The 13,603-nt window shown below is 64.2% G+C and overlaps 1 protein-coding gene across 2 annotated transcripts; it reads right to left on the minus strand.

Annotated features, from left to right (window-relative positions):
- Positions 1–447: 447 nt before the first annotated feature.
- Positions 448–13,339, minus strand: CCDC88B (coiled-coil domain containing 88B). Of its 2 annotated transcripts, XM_079104065.1 has the most exons (27): positions 13,201–13,339; positions 12,780–12,940; positions 12,517–12,628; positions 12,365–12,434; positions 12,233–12,291; positions 12,064–12,147; positions 11,836–11,967; positions 11,509–11,654; positions 11,283–11,364; positions 11,008–11,166; positions 10,386–10,532; positions 10,124–10,232; positions 9,818–9,954; positions 8,586–9,740; positions 5,525–5,652; positions 5,323–5,440; positions 4,894–4,986; positions 4,683–4,823; positions 3,979–4,235; positions 3,506–3,649; positions 3,165–3,351; positions 2,909–3,054; positions 2,635–2,733; positions 2,282–2,448; positions 1,601–1,807; positions 1,378–1,446; positions 448–652 (listed from the first exon to the last, which is right to left on the minus strand). In XM_079104065.1, exons 1-27 carry the CDS (start codon positions 13,258–13,260, stop codon positions 597–599), a joined length of 4,425 nt encoding a protein of 1,474 aa, XP_078960191.1. In that variant the 5' UTR covers positions 13,261–13,339; the 3' UTR covers positions 448–596. The 2 variants fall into 2 exon arrangements, with proteins under 2 accessions (XP_078960191.1, XP_078960192.1); XM_079104066.1 differs by lacking the exon at positions 4,894–4,986.
- Between the last annotated feature and the right edge of the window lie 264 nt (positions 13,340–13,603).

A 13,603-nucleotide genomic window follows, 5' to 3' on the forward strand; every position in this document is an offset into this window, starting at 1 on the left:
CAGCACACCATCCCCCTGCCCACCCCAGTGGTACTTGAAGGCTTCGGCAAGCCCAACTGGTCACATCCCAATGCCCTTTGCTGCCCTGCCCCTGCAGGGCCATCTGGCCACCGATCCCCACCAATCGGGACTGGCCCTGAAGTGTTGCTGGGACCTCAGCTCGCAGATGCAGCCAGTAGACAGCACAGATTCGGATGGCCACAGCCCAGCTTTATTCTCAGGTCCCTCCAACTAAGGCTCAGAGGTCAGCCCAGGTCACGGTCCCCAGGGAGTGGGCCTTGGCTCCCCGTCTGGACCGGGTAGGGGGCTCTCTGGCCCACTCCTGACAGCCCCCTTCAGCTGGGGAATCCCCCAGAGACCGCCTCCTCAGCGATGACCGCAGGGTAGAGCCAGGCAACACTCCTGGGCCATCCCCACTATCCACGAGCTTGTTCCATCTCCATCTCAAGGCCGTGGGGGACTCGGGGGCCCAGGCTTCTTTGTGCAAAGACTGTGCTGGGGTGCCCGGGCTCCCGGAGCTCTTGGGCTGCCCAACGACCCCACTGACACTCCAACGGCGAGCAGACTGCTCTCGCCAGCTGCCTATCCCTGTGGTGTCACTGGCTGAGGGAAGGGGTGAGGGGACGTTTCTCCGGCTCCGGATCCTCAAGGCCTGGGGAAAAAATGCTCGGCTCAGGCCCACCTCCCTCAGAGGATGCCCAGACTCCAGGTGACCACCGGGGCCCCTGCCTTCAGCCTCCTCCACACCAGCTGCCCCAGCCAGCCCTGAAACGAACGACCTTTCTTCAACCTGTGCTCTGGCTGGACTGCCATTCCCCAGACACGCTGTCACCTCCTGTCTCAGGCCTACTCCACGAGCACTCCCCATTCCCCCCGCCGCCCTGCTTTCTTCCCCGAGCACTGTCGCCTCCTGATGCTCCCTCCCGGGGCTTGAGCTGAACTCCACGGGCTTGTGAGGGAAAGGCCCACTGGACTTCAAGGACTTGGTATGAAAAACCAGCATCAAATGTCTCACTGGTGACTGTTTACACTGACGCCATGCTGAAATGGTAATCGTTCAGGCGTGTTGAGCTAAGTGGGATGATGTTATTAAATTTCATTTTACCTGTCTCTTTTTACAGGTGATGAGCTATTAGGAAAGTAGAAACTGCCCTGTGGCTTCCGCCTCTGTCCGCTGGGCAGGGCTGTTGTAGATAATAATAATTCTTATGCATACTGTTTCCTATCTGCCTCCCTACACCACAACGTCCCCTGCTGGATCCCCAACAGCACGCCACCTGGCACTTTGTAAAGATCTCTTGTCGGATGAGAAAATGATGAGGTCTCCCAGGGGCCCAGGCAGGACATACCCCTATTCCTTCCCCGGCTCCGACTCACCCTCTCGGTTGGCATCTGCTTCATGTTCCTGGAGGGTCTTATTGGAGCCATCCCATTCCACAACGGGTCCTGGGGGACACAAGGTAGCCACTGGGCCCTGGGGGCCAGGACAGAGGTGGACAGGGCTTGCAGGAGACAGAGGACAGGAAGGAAGTCCCCTCTGCCAAGGTGGTGGGCACACAGGGAGTTGGGGGCTCACAAGGACAAAGACCTTTTCCCTCACCTTTCCCATGGGCGCTGGGTGCTCCCAGGGGGCCTGGGCGGCGCTGGCGGAATCGCTGCCGGGGGGTGTCCCCTGGGCTGAATGACTCAGAGCTTCGCCCCACAGGGAACCGTGAGCTGAGCTTCCGCCGCTGCCCCCCTGCCAGAGTCTCGTCGCGCAGGCAGAGGGAGCTCTGGGCCCGGCGCATGGGTGCTGGTGAAGGGGACCCTGTAAGAGGCATGGCAGGGAGGCGTCAGGGAAGAGCAGAGCTGCTGGGCAAGCCGAGGAGGCCATGCGTGGCGTGAGGCTGCACAGGACCAGGGAGAGGAGGCAGAGCGGGGCAGGGGACAGGTGGACAGGTGGCCACGGGAGGCCCTGTGCTGGCTTGGACGCTAACTCACTGTGTACCTTGGGCAAGGTACGTGGCCCCCGGGCCTCGGCGTCCTCATCTGCTATCTACGATAAATGACCTCTCTCTAAAGGGCCCTGCCACTGCAAGGTCCTAGCGTGGGGCAGGACTGGGTAGGTGACAGCAGGGTGCCAGCAAGAGGAACCCCACGGGGCCCAGGGCAAAGAGCAGCTGAAAGCGTCTGGACTGGTGGGGTGGGCAGCAGGGAAGGCCAGCAGGGACATGTGTGCAGGCAGGCGCCACTGGGGGCACGTGGGGTAGGGACCTCCTGGTCACCTGGCCCCCAGACCCACCTGTCCCATCTGCCTCCCTGCCCTCGGGAAGCTCCGTCTCCGGGGGGCCCCCCAGGCTCTCGGTGCTGCCAGCCCCATCGGCCCCCAGGCGTGGCCCCCCATGGGGGACCCCCTCCCTCCGGGGCCGCATCAGCCTCTTCACCTTGTCTGTCAGCCAGCTGCCCTTCCTGGGGGCAAGAGGGCACAAGAGGGAGTAAGGACAGGAGGAAGGAGGGAGAGGAGCGCGTGGGGGGTGGCAAAGCCAGGCTAACCCTCACTAGGGCCTGCACTGAGCTGGGCCGGGGTCAGAGGGCAGGGCAGGGCAGGGGCCACGTGGGCAGGATCCCAGGCCCAGGGAGCTGAGGGGCCCTCACTTGGTCCGGGGCAGGGGCCCAGGCGCTAGCACGCGGTACTGGTCCATGATCTTCTCCACCAGCTTCTGCTTCTCACGGCGCAGGGCATTAAGCTGGTCCCTGGAGGGAGCGGGCGGGGAGAATGAGGCCGGGGAAGGCACGGGCGGGAGCGGAGCACAGGCAGAAGGCTCCGGGTGCAAGAGGGCTGGTGAGACGAGGCTGGGCGGTCAGTCTGGTGCTTCCCCTGGGACCCGTGAACAACCCGGGGGCCCGCGGCCCGCAGCAGCCTGCTCACAGGTACTCTCGCTGCTCTCGGTGCAGGTGGTCCCGGCTCTCCAGGCTGCGCTCCAGGAGCTCCCTGTTCTCCCGGCTCAGGGCCTGCACCTCGGCCAGGAGCTGCCGGTTCTCCTCCTCCTGGGCACTCCGGAGCTCGGTCAGTAGCTGGCGGGGGCGGCACTGGTCAGGAGCCACTCTGGCTCAGCGGCCTGGGCAGCCCTCCCTGGCCGCCCGGCACCTCAGACACCCCAGGCGGCTGCCGCCCCACCCCACACCTCACACTGCGTGGTCAGCCGGCAAGCGCTCAGGTCCAGCTGCTGGTTGGACTCACGCAGCTGCTGGCTCTGCATCTCCAGCTGCGCCCGCTCCAGCTCCAGCCGGGCCAGCCGACCCCGCAGCTCCCCACGCTCGCCCTGCAGCTCCCCTCGCTCCCGAGACACCTCCGCCAGCAGCATCTGGGCTCTTGGAAGGCAAAGGGAATGGCTCTCCGGGGGGCCAGAGGAGCCATGCTGGGAAGAGAAGCAAAGCAGCACCCCCAGGGACAATGACGGCCACACTGGGAACCACTCCACAGATGGGGGCACTGAGCCAGGAGCGGCCACCTCAGGGCTGGTACCTCTCGTGCTCACTCTGCAGCCTCCGCAGCTCTTCCTCCAGGCCCCGCTGTCGATGTCCGTCCTGCATGAGGCGATCACGCTCTGCCAGCAGGGCCACCTCCTGTGCCTCCACACTGGCCCTCTGGGCCTGCAGCTGCTCATGCCTGAAAGACGAGGGACTGAGGGGACTGCAGAGCCCTGGGGCCAAGGCCAGGGGGTGCTGACATGTCTTGACCTGGGGGTCTGACACCTCCTAAGCATTGGTCACCAGGTAAAGCCACAGAGCACAGTGCCACCACTCCCAACAGACGAGCCCAGACCAGACATGTAGGGAGCCTATGCCCCCAAGAGGGCACCACAGCAGCCAAGGGCATCACAGAACAGAGGTGGGGATAGGTGTGGCTTCCTGGCCAGTCAGACTTGCCAAGGAACCTGCTCTGGGGAAAGGGCTTGCTGGAGAGAGGACTAGACACTAGACCCTGAGGGTGCTCACCGGCCCTGCAGCTCCCGGTGGGCCAGCTCCAGCGCCCGCATGTTGGCCTTGAGGTCACGGTGCCGTGCCAGCAAGCCCTCCAGCTCAGTCTCCTGCCGCCGCTGCAGCTGTGCCAGGGCCTCATGGTCCCGCAGCAGAGCCTGCTGCTGCCCACGGGTCTCCTCCTGGGACCGCCGCGCAACCCTCACCTCCTCCTCCAGCACCCCCAGCTTCCTGTGCAGCTCCTGGCCCTGCATCTCCAGCACCGACTTCTCGGCCTAGGATCAAGAAAGGAAGGATCCAGGGAACCCCAGGCCCAAAAGGGGGTACGAGGCAGCGGCCTGAGATTGGAGGGCAGCGGGAGGGACCTCTGAAGGCCAAAGAAGTGGTTAATGGGTCAGAGTAGGAGAGAGGCATCCTGGGGGCTGGGTGGTGCCAGGTTACACAGGGGAGGGCAAGAGGCCCCAGACTGGGATGGGACAAAGGGGGCCAGGGTAGGGACAGGGGAAGTGAGGGTGATGGCTGGCTGTGGAGGAGAGGGCTGAGATAGGACGTAACAGGATGAACGTGTGCAACCGTAGGGGCTGGGGACTGGGCCGGGAAGAGTGGGGACAGGATGGCTAGGGTCACAGGTAGCGGCGGTGAACTCCGGAGTAGCAGCCAGCGAGCTGTGGGCGAGAGGGCAGGGAGAAGGCAGGGAGAAGGGGCGCCCTGGCCGCACCCACCTGCAGGCGGCTGCTGTGCTCCTGCGCCCGCTGACTCTGCAGCAGCAGCTCCTGGGCCTGGCCCTGCAGGCTTCCCAGCTGCCCCTCCAGGTGCTGTAGCTGCCCCTGCAGAGCCACCTTCTCTGCTACCAGGGTTGCGTTCTGTCCAGAAAGCAAGGTTAGCGGTGGCCACTGAGCCGACCCCACCTGCACCCCCATGACCCGCACTCACGCTGCGTTCCACCTCGATGAGCCGCCCGCTCTGGGTCCCCGTGACCTGAAGTTCATGCCCCTCGGGCCCCAGCCCCCCAGGGCCCTGGCGCAGCTGTAAGACAGGTGGGGAAGGCCATGCAGGTGGCAGTGGCCGCATGGGGATGGCACAGGGACCTACACCCTCTTCAGGGGTCTCACTGATGCGCTGGGATGGCAGTAACTAGGCTCACCGAGAGGTGACAGGGCCAGGCCAGACAGGCAGAGCAGCCACTTCAAGCAGCAGTTCCATCCGTTTGAGGAATAGGGGAGACAAGGCTCCCAAAAGGTCACACAGCCACCTGACCCCCAGCCCAGTGCTCCCTCCAGCAGGTCCCAAGGGGTGTGAGACAAGCAGCTTGCTAAGAATCCGGGGAGACCCGGGAACAGGCAACCCTGGGCCCGGCCTCACCTGGAACAGCTCCTCTTCCAGCTGCAGGGCCCTGTTCTTAAGCTCCATCAGTGCTTCTTCCTTGCTGGTGGCCGCTGCCTGCAGCTCGGCTTCCAGTCGCTGCTCCAGGCCCCGGTACCTGCCAGGAGAAGCCTTGGCACCCAGCCGGCCCCGCCCTTCCCCAGGCCCCTGCCGGCCCTCAGCCCGCTGGGCGCCGCCGCACCTCTGCTGCTGGTTCTCCTGTTCCTGGAGAAACTCCTGGCGCTCCAGCGCCGCACGCTCCAGGTCCTGCTGCAGGTGCTCCAGCCGGGCACCCAGCTCCCGGCCCCGCGCCATGGCCTTCTCCAGCTCCTGAGGGCAGGCGGGGGGCTCAGCGGGCAGGGGTGGCGCCTGACCCGTCCCTCCCCAGAGCAGAGGAGGGCTGGCTCCCAGCCCTGGCTCTGCTGCTCTAGGCAAATATCTTCTCCCCCAACCAGAAGACAGCAAGGTCTGGTGGCCCACGGGGAGCACGTGGGAGAACTGGGCGGGCAGCCGGGCAGGGCGTGCGGGCTGTCACCTCTCGGAGCCCATAGCTCTTCCTTGTGAACAGGGTGACGGGGGCATGCGCCCGGCGGGGCCTCACACCAGCCATGTGGAGACAACGGAGGCGTGCCTGAGAACACCTTCCACCTCGGAGGGATGGCAGGACAGGGACTTGGGGTTCCCAGGCCTGACCACAGTGGAGGCCACGAAGGGTGGGTCAGGGCCTGTGATCTTCGGGCGGTTGGGCCACACCATTCCAGGGGGAGAGGGCGGGAGGCCCACTCTGGCCTGTGGGCCCAGGGGGAGGTAGGGCAGACCATTCTGACACACGGGGGGACTGGCGGGATGAAGCCACGGAAAGGGCCAACACTGACCAGCCACCTGCTCCATCCTGCTTCTGGAAACCAGCCCTATAAGCCTCTGCTGCTGGTCCTGGCCTAACAACCCACCCAGGCCCCAGATGGGGCACTGCACTTCCCTTCACCAGTGGCTGTGGCCTCTTGCTAAAAAACTACAAGTCCCACAAGGCACTGCTGCCTGGCCAGCCACCAATGGCCTCTAGGCCCAAGTACTGCTGCAGCTGGAGAGAATGGGGATGAAGGCAGAGGCCCAGAGCCTGGGCCCCTGGGAGGCTTCCACGCCCATGTGGACAACCCCAGAGGCCCCTGGTTCCCTGCCTTCCCCAGTCAGAGGGCTCCTCCTATGCCACACCCAGGTACCGCCAGGAACTGCTCCAACCAGGAAATCAGTTCCCCGTCCCCAGCTTCTTCCAACCTCTGGGCCCTCAGAGCCAGCCTTTCAGCTCACCAGCCCTACTCCCACCCTCCCTGCCCCTTCCTCTGCTGACTAAGCATAGGTGTGGACCAGGCCCTGCTCCAAGCTCTCTGTCCTCTTTAAGATCCTGTACAGTAGGTAAAGTTTTATTCCAGTTTTACAGATGAGGAAACCAAGGCTCAGAGAGATGGAGTAACTTGCCCCAAGCCACACAGCCGAAAAGCAGGGATTTGGGGATGGAATGCAGTTCCTGTGGCCTGACAGTGTCCTTTGGTCATACCCTACAGAGTCCATTCCAGGGACGGCCTCCCATCCCCACGCCCCTTGGGGCGCACCTGCCCCACAGGAGCCCTAACTCCAGTCAACCCAACCGTCACACAGAGGGGTCTGAGTCAATTGCTCTTCCCCCCCGGAACTCAGGTCCTCGTCTGTACAACGGAAGGGAACTGGATGCTGTTCACGCCAGAACACTCCATTCCTCGCCCACACACCCCCAGCGCTGGCACCTACTGGTGCCAACGCCGTCCCCGTGGCCTTGTGGTGCCCTCTTTCCCTGAGGTGCTTCTCAATGTGGACTGACCACTTTGCCCGTCTTAAACCTCGGGTGACTGCCCGCCCCCTCCCGGTCAGCAGGACCCTGCTCAATCCACTCCCAGCCCCACCTCTCCTGGCCCGTCCTTCCCACAACTGGGCCTGCCCCTCTCCCTCCTCCTCAGGAAGCCTTCCTGGATGTGCCCTCCTGAGGCCAGGTAGCTGGCTGGACCCCATGGCTCCCCCAACCTGGCCTGTGACAGGGCTGTGTGGGCACCCTGGTCACTACTGTGTGCCTACAGCCTAGTACAGGGCCTGGCACCACAGAGATGCTGCTAACACATGCGTAAATGAACAAATACAAGTTGTCCAGGCCTTCTCTCTCTCCGGTCCCTGTCCCAACCCAGCCCGTCTCGCCTGCAACCCTGCCACTGCCTCCTGATGGCCCCAGACCAATTGAGGTGACCCTCCTCAAACAGAGCCCCACACTCCCACCCGTGAGTGCCTTCCCCTGTGTGAGGACAGAGTACCGACACCTTCAAAGCCAACTCCTCGCCCCTACTCCCTCTGGACCCCTGGGGCATTTTTAAGGCTTTGAAGTCTTTGTCCTAACCAGGCAGGTGCACTCATAATCTCAGCGATTCAGAAGGCTGAGGCAGGAGGATCACAAGTTCAAGGACCAACTAAGCAACTTAGCAAGACCCTATTCTCAAAAATAAGAAAAGGGGTTGGGGATGTAGCTAAATGGTAGAGAGCCCCTGAGTGCAATCCCCAGTACCAAAAACCAAAATAAAAATAAGGTCCTGTCCTTCCCCACCTAGTGCAGTCTTAACGATTGAAGATTGCACTGAAGAAACCTGCCTTTTTTCTTTTCTTTTTCTTTTTTTTTTCTTTTTTTTTTTTTTTTTTTTTTTGTTGTTACTGGATACTGAAGCAATGGATGCTTTACCACTGAGCCACAGCCCCGGTTCTTTTTATTTTTTATTTTGAGACAAGACCTTGCTAAGTTTCTGAGGCCGGCCTCAAACTTGCCATCCTCCTGCCTCAGCCTCCTGAGTCACTGGGATTACAGGCGTGTCCACCATGCCCAACTGAGTAACCATTTCTTGATCATTTTCAACCTGCCTTGACCCAGCATGAACCAGGGTCTCTACACCATTATCTCAGTCTTTCAAAGACCTGCAGAGACAAGGACTAGACCCCATGTCCCGGGAGGCGGCGCTGGGGCAGAGGTGAGAACACTGCTGTCCCCAGAGCACCAGGATGGTGCGCAGAGGCTCACCCGCTCCTGCGCCCCACCCCACCGACGTGTCCTGGGAAGGCGGGGCTGGACCTGGGCTTTCTCTCTTTGGCCCGTTCGGTGCTGGGCACGCGGCGCTGCTGATGGATCCGTAACCCCGAACTCCAGCCACTAGCCCGGAGCCCCGTTTTCAACGCCGGCCATGAGGCCGACCTACCTCACGGAGGGCTTGCTTCTCCTGGCGCTCCCTCTCCACTTCCTCCAGGCAGCCTCGGCCCTGGCTCTCCAGCACCTGCATCCGCTCTTCAGCAGCCTCCGCCCTGGCCCGCAGCCTGGGGCCCTCGCGCTCCCACTGCCTGCGCTCTCGGCCCGCTGCCCCCAGGGCCTCTGCCAGAGCCTCCCGCTCCCGCGATGCAGCCTCCAGCTCCCGGCCCGCTGTCTCCACTGCCTCCCGCAGCCGGGCTTGCTCCTGGGCCTGGGCCTCTGCCTCCCGGTGGGCCTCAGCTTCGGCCCTCCGTGCTTGGGCCAGCTCCTCAGAGAGCCGGGCAGCCTCCAAGCCCCGGGCCTCCAGCCTGCGGGTCTGGGCCTCCAGCTCAGCCCTAAGGGCGGCAACCTCTGTCCTCAGGCGCACCACCTCCTCCCTGAGGGCCTCCTGCTCTGGGATACCACTGGCCAGGAACTCCCCTGGGATCGGCCCCTCCCAGGCCTGGACATCAGGAGCCCCGTCCAACTTCTGCTCTGGTTTTTGAGGAGCCGATTCCCTGACCGCTCCCTCCAGCCTCTGTTCAGGCGCCCCGTCCTCTGTTGGTGGCTTGGACAGGTCCGACCTGTTGCCCAGGGTCTCCAGCTCCTCTAGCAGCACACAGAGGTTGAGCTCTGAGGATCCCCGTGTCGGTTCAGGGTCCTCCTGTCGCAGATCCTGGGCCTGAGACCCTGACCCACCTTGGGGAGCCCCTTTCTCCCCAGTCTCTCCTTCCACCAACTGTTGTGTGTCACTTTCGATCGCTGGACCCTGAGGAGGGGTTGCAGAAATGGGGCTCCAAAGAGAGACTCCACGGTCATTCTTCTCCAAGGACCCCTGTGTCTCCACAGTAGGGTCTGACTCTTGGGCAGTCAAGTCTGAGGTCTGGGGGGCCATGGCAGCCACCCGCAGGTGCTTCACTGTCGATTCTAGGTCTGAATCAGATGCCTGGAGACACTCAGCTGATCCCTTGAGAGCTGAGTCTGATGTCGTGGGAGCCAGCTGGGGACCTTGATGCCCAACCTGGCACACCAAACCCTGGGAGCTAGGGTCTGAGGCTGCGAGAGTCCAGGGAGCCCCATCCAGCACAGGAAGCTTGGAGTCCTGGCTCTGCTCCTCCAACAGGGGGCGCTGAGAGCATATGAGAGAGTCAGGCAGGCCCAGGGAGGATGGGGTGGGGCCAGCTAGGACCAAGGTGGGAGACTCACCTGGTCACCTAGCTGTCCCTGCAGCACCTGAAGCAAGCTTCGAAGCTCCCGATTCTCCTTCTCGAGGGTCCGAAGCTGCTCAGCCTCAACCTCCCTCACTTCATCTTGCAGAGAGGGGGCCACTCCTAGCAGGGGTGCTGGGAGGGTCAGGCAAAGTCAGGACTCTGCCCACACTCCCAGCTCCTCACATACACCCCACAAAGACCTGGAGGAAAGAGGGGGCTAAAGGCAGAACCCCTCCCACGACAGCTGCAGGAAAACACAGGCAGCCCCCAGCCCGGACCCCCACCCCACGGCGACACACACCTTCCACAGGGGACCCAGGGAGTGGTTCCAGCCTCCTCTGAAGCTCCAGCTCCAGCTCCACGTTCTCCCCCGTCAACTGGTCCACCTGATGTCGCAAGGAGTCCACCTCCTGGGGGTGGAGGGGCAGGGTCAGACCCAGCCCCACCCGCCATGGCCACACCAAGAGTGTGGGCTGCAGCACTGCTAGAGGGGGCACCAAGAGTAAGGGTCACAGGGAGAGGAGCAGCAGGTCAGCCCAGCAGGGATCACCAGGCCGCCTCACCGCCAGGGCCTCGCCCAGCCGCGTGTGCAGCACCAGGTTCTCCCGCTGTGTCTGGTGCAGCCGCGCGCAGCGGTCTCTGGCGGCCTCCAGGTGCTCTTCCAGCAGCGCCTTCGAAGCCTCCAGGGCCCCTGAGAGCACCCGTGCCTCCTGGTGGGGGACGCAGAAGTCAATTGTGACGCAGCCCTGTGCACTCCGGGCCCTCGGCTCCCCACAGACGCTGCTCCCCTTCCTCAACTCTATCTGCCCATCTTCCTCCAGGGTCTCCCCAGGCACCTTCCCAAACCCTTGGCCTGGCTTTGGTGCAGGCCTGGTAACTTCCCCCTGGAACCCATTCCAGGCAGCATCGCTCCAGGTCCTACCCTTCAGCGCCCCCAACTAGCTAGGGTCTCACTCCAGACCCGCCCCCTACCCTCGTCCCCACTTTCGCCCTTACACAGCCCCCACGGCTCCCCCCCCCCATTGGCCCACCTTCCGGAGGGCTTGCCCGGGACACCACCCGCTGCATCGGTTCTCCCCCGCTGCCCTGGTGGTCACACACCCCGACCCCCAATAAAGCCAGCCCCCTCCTTTCCAGCCCACCCTGGCCCCGCCCCGACTCCGCCCCGCGCCCCGCCCGCCTCACCTCCAGCTGGCCCTGGCAGGCCTCGGCCGCCTGCAATCGTTCGCGGCAGCGCCGCAGCTCCTCCTGCAGGCGGGGCAGGCGGGCCACGCGCTCCCGCAGCGCCTCTGCCTCCTCGCGGTACAGCTCCGCCCGCTTGGCCTGTCCCGACAGCGCCTGGGCCTGGGCAGACGGTGCGGAGCTGGGACCGGCCAGGCGCGGGCCAGAGGGATGAGGGACGTGAAGGAGCGGGGCAGGAGAGGCAAAGGGACTGGGTGGGAGGGGAGCCACGAACGCACCTCCTGGCGGAGCCTTCGAATTTCGGCCTCCAAGCCCTGCACCTCCTCCTGGGAGTCCAGCAGTTCTTCGGCCTTCTCCTCCCTGGAGGCAAGGGGCGATGGAGGGCATCTGAGAACCCAGCCCTTCCCGGGCCCGGGCCCTCCCATCCCCAGCGGAGTCGCCACCCCATTCTGGCCTCTTGGGCCCCCTCCTCGCAGGTCCCTTCCCCAGCCTGCCGGCCCTCACAGCTCTTGCCGCAGGCGCCGCAGCTGGGCCTTGGCATTGGCCAGTTGCAGCGCCAGATGGTGCGAGGACCCCTCCACAGGAGCCTTCGCAGGAACGTCAGGCAGCAAGGGGGCCCGCTCGCGCTCCAGCAGCAGTTCCGCCAACCTCTGGGGGAGGCCAGGGGCTCAGGGTCAGGAGTTACCACCGCAGCCTCCCACGTCCGTTCCCGACACCACCACAAGATGAATCCAGCTGTGACAACTGATAACCCCGGGACCCACCCCACGCCTGGACCCAGCCCCCCACCTCCCTACACATCTGGGTCCTCGATGCTCCTGCTGCCCCTACCTGGGCCCCGAGGTCACGCTCCCGGGCCAGCCTCGACAGCGCCCCCATCAGCATTTCCAACTCCGGAGGCGCCAGCTCCCGAGGCTCAAGCCCAGACAGAGCAAGTACCACACCAGCTCCAGGTTGGGTCACCTGGGGACGCACAGAGAGTGGTTCGGCAGAAGGAAGAGGGTAGCGAGGACGCCCCGGTGACAGTGCCAGCCCCAGGCTGTCAACCCACTGAAATACCTCCTGGATAGCGGCGGCCAGCTCGCTCTGGACCTCGAGGCTGAGGCCCTGGATGTGGCGGATGAAGAGTTCCCGGTGCTCGCACTGTGCAGACACCGAGGGGTCGGTTGGCGAGGGTCTCGGCTCCTCGGCGCCGCAGCTCGGCCCTGCCCTTCCCGCCCCTCCTCACCTGCACCGACGCCCCCAGCAACAGCCGGAGGAGGCCTTGCAGCTCCTCCGCCGCCTTCTCTGCAGGGCACAAGCCACGGTTAGGGGGGTGCGGAGCGGGGGTGGAGGCAGCGGGGCTGGTGGGGGAGAGTACCTGAGAAGGGGTCAAACCCCAGCGTCTGGAGGTCTGGAGGTGGTGACAGGATCAGCAGCTGCAGCTCCTCCTGGAGGGGGGGCAGGGACATGAGAGGCGCCTTCCCGCAGGGCACCCCCTCTCAGCTCCGCCTTCCCTTCGCGACCCCCCACCTGGTAGAAGTCCCTCAGTCGGCTCCACAGGTGGTTCAGGTTCCATACTCGCCAGGCCGCTGGTCTCTCTTGGCCTCTAACCATCCGAGGTCCTCCTCGGGAACTGGGGGAGCTGTCCACAGATGGTGATGTGGGAGGTGGGCTTGGTGACCCGCCTTCCCTGGAGCAGGCTCCGCCCATCATCCTCAGGCTCGGTCCACCAGCCCGCTGGCCCCCTCCCTTCAGATCCCTGGGCCCATGCCACCAGCCCCTGATGGCCTTACATGATGCCCAGCACCCGGAGGAGCAGAGCCCCGTCACTGAGCAGAAGGAACCTCTTCTCCGGACAGAGGGACCCCTTTTCCTCCTCCTCCTCCTCTGCCTCCTCCTCTTCCTCTCCCACGGGTTCCTCCACCTCCCCCACCAGCCCCGCCAGTCCCAGGGCCTGTGGGGAGCAGAGAGGAGTCAGCTGGACAGGTGGCAGGCCCCCATCAGCAGAGCGAATCCTGAACCCCTCTTACCTGCCCCCAAGGAACCCCAGGACCCCTCCTCGTCAATGCCCCATCCCTCGAATGCCTCTGGTCCCATGTTCTTGACCCTGTTCCACCAGCCAGCCCCTGGACGTTACCAGACCACAGGCACACACCTCAGCAGCTCCCTTTGCTCTCACTTCCCCTCCCTAGCCCGCTCCCACCTGCCCCTCACCCAGGTGGCCAGGCTCCCGTTCAGGAAGTCTCTGAGTCTGGGCCCCTTGCCCCACTCCATGCCGGGGTCAGGGGGTTGTCCTGCTGCGGCAGCTATGTCTGCCCTGAGAGGAAGAGGAAGTCCCCAACCAGGGGATCCCAGGCCCAGGCGCAGAACCCTGTGCAGCTTCCTCCTTCCGGGTTCGGGCGAGCCAGGAGCCCCTGGAGTCCTGCTGTAGTTCCCCTGTACTCGGCAGGCCACCAGCGTCCCCCCAGCGCCTCTGCCAGGGCTGGCCCCCAGGTTAGCCAGGGGGAGACCCACAGTGCCTGGCTCCTGTCAACAGTGCATCTCTGGCTCTGACTCGTGCAGAGAGGACAACCTCAGCCTGGCACCTCCAGGACCATCAAGGGACTCGGGGCTTTGC

Source organism: Sciurus vulgaris, assembly GCF_902686455.1.
Source record: "Sciurus vulgaris genome assembly, chromosome: 11".
Lineage (NCBI taxonomy): Eukaryota > Metazoa > Chordata > Mammalia > Rodentia > Sciuridae > Sciurus > Sciurus vulgaris.

Bases quoted from the DNA above. Each gene is read 5' to 3' on its own strand.
- CCDC88B (XM_079104065.1), bottom strand. From the start codon at position 13,260: ATGGAGTGGGGCAAGGGGCCCAGACTCAGAGACTTCCTGAACGGGAGC. The intron at 3,352-3,505 runs GTACCAGCCCTG...TTGCCTTCCAAG, and splicing joins CTGCAGAGTGAGCACGAGAG to AGCCCAGATGCTGCTGGCGG. The intron at 653-1,377 runs GTGAGTCGGAGC...TTTTTTCCCCAG, and splicing joins AGCAGATGCCAACCGAGAGG to GCCTTGAGGATCCGGAGCCG.